The 8,921-nt window shown below is 33.2% G+C and overlaps 1 protein-coding gene across 1 annotated transcript; it reads right to left on the minus strand.

Annotated features, from left to right (window-relative positions):
• Positions 1-4,661: 4,661 nt before the first annotated feature.
• On the minus strand, positions 4,662-7,976 carry LOC117687193 (piggyBac transposable element-derived protein 4-like). Its single transcript, XM_066079060.1, has 4 exons — positions 6,603-7,976; positions 6,007-6,121; positions 5,437-5,599; positions 4,662-4,820 (listed from the first exon to the last, which is right to left on the minus strand). The coding sequence occupies exons 1-4, from the start codon at positions 7,108-7,110 to the stop codon at positions 4,662-4,664; spliced, it is 945 nt and encodes a 314-aa protein (XP_065935132.1). The 5' UTR covers positions 7,111-7,976.
• Positions 7,977-8,921: the final 945 nt, after the last annotated feature.

Below are 8,921 nucleotides of genomic sequence, written 5' to 3' on the forward strand. Positions count from 1 at the left end.
TGCGGGAAGGTAGAGTATCCATTCCGAACCATCTACCAGTAATTGATTTTTATTTTCCAAATATTAAAGAAATTTTACCATGGAACATCACCTACCTTACGATCTTTATTCTTTATTTCGAATTAAAATATCGAGAGCATAGACATGTCTAAGTATACGTAAGGTGAAATGCATTGTTTGGTTTAACATTTGATTATAAACGCTCGAATATAAGGATAGTGGGTCCCGGTGACCCCATAGTCTTAAGTATTATATTAGTATCTTTCTACAAATAAAATTTGGTGTTATGACATCAAATTTTATTCTTAAAGTAAATCCACCCTCCTGTGACGTCATACATTTTACATAAACCATGAATTCATTAAAATTCTTGCAAGTAGATTTGTAATTTCTATGTTATTATAGGTGCACATCAAAAACTCAAATCATTGTTTACTTGGAGATATCTAATAAGCGTTTTTCATCCTTATATTGGACATAATTCAATAATTACAAAGGGAAATAACTCTTTTCTACTTTTCTCTAAGTGATATATCTAAATGCTATAATTTTTCTAGTGTAAACAATTTTTTTCTTTTTTTTAAATTAATTTTAGTTTTCTGGCATAGTAAGCAATAAAATTTAAATAGACAAACAAGTATCCATCCACTTATATATAATTTTTAAACAAAAAAAGTGTGATTTTCAGATGATAATTTCAGTCTTTGGTTTTTATTACCTTACATCGTAAATAGTATGGATACATATATATTTTATTTATTTATTGATGAAATTCAAGTCCAATAAGTTAAAAAAAGTTTAGTTTTTAACTTTGAACCCATCATTTTATATAGATATGGAGTTACCTTAAATACACAGTTATGGAAAAACATTAAGTATGATCGACGTATATATTCTGCTTGAGAATTCGGGTAATTTAAAGTTAATTAAAAGCTTGTTTATGTTAAAAAAAGAAAAAAAGAAAAAAAAGACAACACTTAAATTAATCATAACCCGCATGATAAAAGCTAAAATTTATGAGAGAGAGAGAGAGAGAGAGAGAGAGATTTGAAGGGGATTATTGTTATTCTATGCAATCGATTGAAAACACATGTACTACTTTAAATAGCCTCTTCGCATTTTCATGTGAGAGATTTTTCTCTATATAGCTTAGCTGTGGGAATATTCATCTCTTAAATTGTTTAATTTTATTAGCAAGTAACTATTTAGATAATTCATATAGCTATTCCTTTTTTATCTAAAGTAACCAAATATCTATGTCAAATGCATCAAAATTAAATTAAATTAAATTAAAATTATTTCGAATTTTAAAGATGAATACGAAAAGGCTTGCTCAAAAATATCAATGGACGTTACTTAAGATTAAAAATGACACAGTATGTATATATAAATTCTAAACACACATTTTCAAGCCTTGACTAAGTGAGAAAAACTTGAACCATCAATAAAACCCCACAAAAAGGGGTACAGCAACTTTAGTACACAGTTTCCTTGAACACGTTGTTTCGGTTTAACGTGGTCCTCAAATTGGAAATTTCAAAAATATTTCAATTAGTGAATTTTCTTAAACTCTCGTGCATATTCCCAAAAAATATTAAAATGAGAAACTTTACGTGTGTCCTTGGCTCTTGGCATATGTTCATTGATGCAATTCCAACACCCACCCCCACCCCACCCCTTCAAGATATTAGATGTTTTTTTCTCACAAGAATTTTAAAAGGCAAATATAGTACTAAGTATGTTGCAATTAAATTGGAATACCCAATGGCATATAATTTCCTTAGTGTATACTATATGAGTGTGAAAATAAACGGATTTCTCAGTATTTTTGTGATTTTCCCAATTATATGTTTCTAATTTTGAATTAAACTCTTCCCTGTGTTCCCTAATACAGGGACTGCTCAGTAAATATCTTAAGAGATATCCACTTGGGGGCAGTGACTTTCCAGTTTTGTATTGGCGTCGTTTCTGACCTTTTCCTGGCATGTAAAATATCAAAATCGTATAAAAGCCAGGAAAACTTAAGATATATCGAACTAAATTCTATGTTGAAATACTCTCTTCATATCCGTGTAAATTCTTACTTCTTTCTTTTATATTCATATCGTTCCTTACAACATAATTATACTTAATCATCACATGCATGAATCACTATCTGAGTCTCATGAGAGAGAGAGAGAGAGAGAGAGAGAGAGAGAGAGAGAGAGAGAGAGATTTGACATAAACACAATTTGTTGATAATTTTACCAATTACATTGGATTTATCGTCTCTGTTGCTCAAAAATTCATAAGTTATAGATGCAGACACATCTCCATGCTTGCAGATGGAGAAGGTAATATGTACATGTAAATAATGTGTTACATTTTGTTAATAAATAATTAATCTGAATACATGTACAGTTTGCCTACATGCCAGGACTATTTACATGAATTACCGTTCTCTGTCTTTCTTCAGAGACGTAAAAATTCATCGATCGGCTTTTGGAGCATACTCCAAATAGTACTCAGCGGAGAACGTACTCCAACACTTTTATAACCTCAGTTTTTAAAGTCGTACTCAGTGGAGCACATACTCGGAGTACGGAGTATGAGTATGAGTACGAGTATGAAAAAAGTTTTATAACCTCGGGGCCAGGTTAGCTTATGTCAGGTACTCTAACCACATAGCCATTTCAGACACAACAAAGTAGGCTGTTTAATGTTTAAATATTATATATGACTTTGGCCACGAATTTACGGACTTGTATTATTTTTTCAAAACGTTCAATTGTTGGGATACAAAATGATATTTTTAATGCATAGTTGGTCATCTCTCCACGTTTTTGTTGATTGAAATCGAGTTGTTTTCCATTAGACCTTATTTAGACTGTGAGAGAAATATGGAGCACAGACCCACTCTATAAAAAAATGCCTTGAAGTTCTAAAAAATGACAGTATTTGCAGGTTTTGATACGTATACGCCTATATTTGAGTCAACATATTCCAAGTACTGAACACATTTACAGGTTAAAAATCAATAATATGTTAAATATATATTGTTTTTTATGATTTTTTAAAACAATATCATCAGATTTATTGATATTTTATTTTTTCAGTAGCTTGTCCGACCGTGTATGGGCATTTTACACGCCTTATCCACCCATCTTCTTTAAGATCAGCAGCGAAAATTAAAATTCATTACTGATAAGATAGCCTAATTGAAACATGCATGCTTCCATTGAATAATTTTGTTTAGTCAAGCAAGCTTTTTGGAAAGCTATTACTTGTCCTAGACTTTGACCCGTGCGTGCACGAGTTGGCATTGAATATCGAACATTTACGAAATAGATACATCGACACGCCGTACATGTATAGTTGACATTTACATAACAAAGCAATGCTATTAATCTCACTACACTTTCTTCAGTTAGAATAGATCTGATAAATCTAACTGTACAGTGTCTTAGGAAAGGTCCTCACCATGGACAGTTAGAACGCCTCCCATTATTCCCGTAATCTGGTAATGTAACAGAAAATTGCAGAATCGCCCGAAACGATTTTGGAGAAAATTATTGTAGTTGCATTGAAAATAACAGTCAAATTAATCATAATAAAAGATTTTGAGACTGACTTTAAATACCTTTCATCTAAAAATTTAATCCATATAATGTAAAAATTCAACACTTTTTCAACAACGTACACGTATTTTCTTTACTACAGAGACAATACATGGAACGCATTCTATCGTAAAACCGGGTCCGTAGGATATATTTTTATCATTTTCACGATAAAACATACATCTTCAATCTCGTAAGAAATATATTGTGAATTTTTTGCATGAAATCAAATTTTTTTTTTGCCATCACGAAGACAAAAGAAAGTACTAAGAAGATATGTATATTTGTTATTTTATAATTTCTGTCATAAAAAATCATAAAAATATATGAACAGAATATATAGCAATTATTTCCAATGAAAATTTACACGTATTTGTATTATCATTTCTAAGTTTACATGTAAACTTCATGCTGTGATGCTCACTCAAACCTGCTGCTGTGATCAGATGTTTTCCTAAATGCCTAGGCTGCTTCCTGTTAGAAAAATCTTCAATAAGACTCATGGCAACATCAACATGAAGATCACCTAACGAATAATGTTTCCTTGGTTTCATCATCTTCCAAAGGAGAAATGTATTGACCAGGGCCACTTCCAGGATGAAATTCATAAAGTATTTCCAGTACTTTCTTGACTGTCGACCAATGGGACACTTGGAGCGATACTGCATGGCACGATCAACACCATAGTAGTTCTCCTGGTAGGCAGCAACAGCTGGTGGCCGCTGTATTAATATGACCTCACCCCCAGGTACTCGACGATGTGTTGGACCATCTCCAAAAGGATCTGATGTGGTTGAAACAATATGAACCTGTAAAGTAAATGATGATTTACCAAATGGATGACATGCTTTTTTCAACAATATACACTCCCATTGTACCCACTGCTAATTTCCTTTCAATTTCCATATGCTCCCTGAAAAGTAGAAAAGTGGAGGGACCAACTTCATATACATTTTTTATATGTAAATTTAAGAGAAATGTTTGCTGCAAGGAACCCCCCCCCCCCCCGAGCAAGTAAGTAAAGTAAATATATACATAGAGATAAAAGCATTAAAGACTAGTTTGTTACCTGTCAAAGAAAAGGTGGTGACCTTTCCATTTAAGTGGTTTGGATAAATGTTTAACCACCCGTTCTCCAAGAGACTGTCCTTGCATCTCGTCATGCTTGCCCAAATAGATTTTATAATCGTTGGTATATCCGTTTGGTTCACATCTCATCCAGACCTACAAGACATTTCATTGTTGTTTATGACCATGACAATGTGCACCTAACCTTTCCCATTACATCATCAGCCAGTTAGTACATGTATTTGTCTACAATGATATTTAAAAAAAAACCCAGAGCAGAGCAAATTAACCCAGAGATATTTCATAAAAAGCATTTTCTTAGCAGGACTGATTTAGGACAGATGGAGGCAGTAGTCCTTGGGCTACATTAACCCCCCCCCCCCCAACCCCTTCCCTATGGACAAACTTTATATTCTAGAGAATAAGAAAGTAAATTAAATAAAGTCTCCCTAGGCTATTAGGTAGAACAATTTTTGTATTTTTAATGTGATGGCCGGGGGTTAAAATATTGTGTCTATATGTCCTATTGCCTGTTTACTTTTCCAGTCATAAATATAACCAAGGTCATTTATGATAAGCAAGGTACACTGTACATGTATTTCAAATGGAATTTAGTCCTTTTTGTTTGATATTGAACTGCATGTTCTTGTCTTTTATTTTGTATATGCTTTTCTTTAATGCTTTGTTTTCTTGCATTTAGATAAATTATTTCAACTATAATAAAATAGATCTTTGGAAATAGCAAAAAAAAGAAATCATTGAGAAAAAATACCTTCATCCCTCTTTTGATAGGTTTGCATGGTGTATACTGCTTTGCGAAGTAATGACCTTTGTAGCGTATCATCCCCTCATCTATGCTCTGACACTGTCCAGGCATCATATACCTCTGGAAATTTCTCCGAGTCATCTCTATCAATGGGCGTATCTTGTGAAGCCTGTAAGACATTTAATGCCAAATATGTTTTGTTGAACAAAATCATATTTTTGTAAAACAAATTTTGAATTATAGATAGCAACTCTCATGGATTTTAAAATCTCGCTTCTATTTCTCAGACAGTTTTGAACTATAGGAAATTATAACAAAAAATTGCTGATCGCAATTTTATATTCTCGCGATTTGATACAAAACACCTGAATCGCGGAATTAAGTACTCGCGTAATATAAGGAATATACAGTAACTGGCGTTACTCAATTTGTATTTACACAAAACTGCATTTACGAAACTTTATTTTTCAAAAACTAATGTTTCAACACTAAAATGATGACATTTTTACATTTTTGACACTGGTGATAATGCACTTTTATGATAACTGCATTCTACAATATGTTACTTTTATTTACCAGTCATACTCAGGAGATCCCACAGGGCCTTGAGTTGTATTGTCATTCAAGTGTAGATACTCTGTCAATCTCCGGAAACGGCTCCTACTCATAGTGTCTTTGAATCCTTGGTTTCCTATAACATAGATATATACAGATTTAGATCATAATAAATGATCTCAAACAAAAGAGTATTATAATAACTATAACCATGCAATAATGAATAGCATAGAAAATAAAATGATTCAATTAGAATAACCGACTTAGTTGATACATTTTAGATATAACCTACATGTAGCTGGTTTTTCTTTTTATTTGGAGGAGGGTGTTTCTTACATAATATAAATAGGCCTAATAAAATTAATTATAACACCAAAACATGTATTCATACTGTTAATATTGATAAAATCCATATTCTTTTCTTATAATAGTATCTTGTGTTATTGTGTTACAAAAAAAAATCACATGAGAAGTAATTTGTTCAACACGCACCTAGCTGCTACTCTGCAGTTTAGAACATATGCATACTATGCATGCGTGTTTACTGACACTAGTAATTAGCCTACTCGAATTCATCATGAATTTTGCTACATTAGTTCTAATGATTTTTACTGTACCTAAGAACTTGTTTTGTGACCAGTACATATCTACACTTGGAAGCTGGTTGGTGCCCATAAGGATGTGCAGGCCAAAATACGCCTTGATTTCCTGAGGAGAAGTGTCAATCCAATCCGCGTCACGGTGACCTCTTTTCTCGAATTCCTGAGCAGCGTACCTGTTGGTTTCATTGGACACTCTCTCAAAGAAAACCTCTGATACCATCAAAAAGAAGTAGCTCAAAATGTTGTCATTCGGCGTCAAATCGTGACTTGGACCGGTTCCCTCTGAGAACGGTGCGACCGACACGGGATGCAATTCGCTGGACCAAAAACCGGGACCCTCTGAATCGCTGATCTGACTAGAGAAAGTCTCTAAGGACGACTGGGAGTTCGGATCATCATCCTCATCCGTATCAGATGAAAAAGAATCTAAAGAATCATCAATGTTAATGTCTGAACCCGCAGAACTGCTGTACAAATCGTCGTCGGATGAATCACTGTCACTTTCGCCGTCACGGGAAGCCATGTTAATTTTCCGCGCTGTTTACATTGTTGCTATACAACCAACATGTGACGTGAATTTTTATTTTTAGAAACTGGAACCTTGTTGAACCTGTCGGGAATCTGTATTATTTTTTTTTCAATTATTTGTAGCCTAGTCTTTCTTTTTTATAACGCCTTGTCCAAGCTAATAGAACGTCAAAATGGCTTGCTTCTTTCTATATCCAATTCCTTTAATTTTCTTTTGAACACGCTTTTTAGATCATCTATTTTCCACGATCAGAACAACCGATTTTCATTCGCGGATATCTTTTTTATTTTTAATCATACAATATCATGTCCGATACGAAAATTGCAGTAAAAATCTTAATCGTTTTATATATGGTAATTTCAACTAGAAAATTTGCTCAGAAAATTAAGATTGGTTAATTATAAATCAGCCCAAATTCTTATATTTCATGACGTTTGACTGCTTTTCTGCACGTACGTGCATATTTCAATCATATTTTTTGATATTTAGATGACCTTACACAAAAAAATTTTCTGTTAGAAAAAAATTCCCTTTTTTCTCTTGTTTTCAAATATATCAATTTTTTCATTGTACTCCATGTCTTTACATCATATCAGCAGTTTTCTCTCAGCGCGCATAAAAATGCGTCAAAAGGCGCACTTGGCCGTTAAGGGGTTAATGCAAATATGATATTGTGGAAACATAAACTAAAGATCCCGTTAGCGTGAATGTATTGCGCTTGCGCTCGATTGTAAAAAATTCAGATGATATCCGGGATTTTTTTAGGAATTTTCACTGATTATTAATTTGCGAAGCTTAATTGAGAAAAATAAAAACAAATTGGTAATCTTCAAGTACCAGTGATGTTTAAAATATATAAAAACAAAAGGCAGTACTCTTCTGATTTATCGGTATTAAAGCCCAAAAATTCGAGTCTATTAGGCCTATTTTAATATAGTTGTATAGATATATAGATATAGACATCGTTGTTCCCCGGTTAAAAATTTCAAAACACTTCAAAGTTACATGAATTTATAAGATATACTAGACCTTGATTTGACACTTTATAACTATTGATAGATAGTTCGCTCATCTGCGTCTTCTATAATTTACTCCATTAACTCTCTCTCTCTCTCTCTCTCTCTCTCTCTCTGATTAAGTCACGAGAGGTAATGTCTCAACTCCACCTTCTACGATATGATTGGACAAAGGTCAGTCAAAACAGGAGTTAACGCCTATTAAACGCTTCTATGTTCTTCGCTGTAAAATTCTGACTCAACATTGGCAATCGGTTTTTAGAACGCAGTTCGCAATTGAATAGTGAACTGCGTTCTAACTAGAACGCAGTTCGCAATTCAAAATTTAGAATTCATATTCGCAGTTCGCAATTGAATAGTGAACTGCGTTCTATCTAGAACGCAGTTCGCAATTCAAAATTTAGAATTCATATTCGCAGTTCGCAATTGAATAGTGAACTGCGTTCTATCTAGAACGGAGTTCGCAATTCAAAATTTAGAATTCATATTTGGGGCTTGATTGCCTTATATGCAATTGAATAGTGAACTGCGTTCTATGTAGAACGCAGTTCGCAATTAAAATTTATATGTGCATTTTTATAGCCATTTCTACATCTTTGTTTAGTAAAGTGGATTGATTGGCACTTTCCTGTATCTTAGATCAAGATATAAATGCTTTAAATGTTGCTATAGTAACCCTTGCTTGTATTTCTATTCTCTCCAATGTTGACACTCTACAAGATAGAATAGAAAGGCTAAATTCAAAATCTAGAATTCATATTTGGGGCCCGGTTGCCTTATATGCAGTTG

This window comes from Magallana gigas, chromosome 3 (assembly GCF_963853765.1).
Source record: "Magallana gigas chromosome 3, xbMagGiga1.1, whole genome shotgun sequence".
NCBI classification, from domain to species: Eukaryota; Metazoa; Mollusca; class Bivalvia; order Ostreida; family Ostreidae; genus Magallana; species Magallana gigas.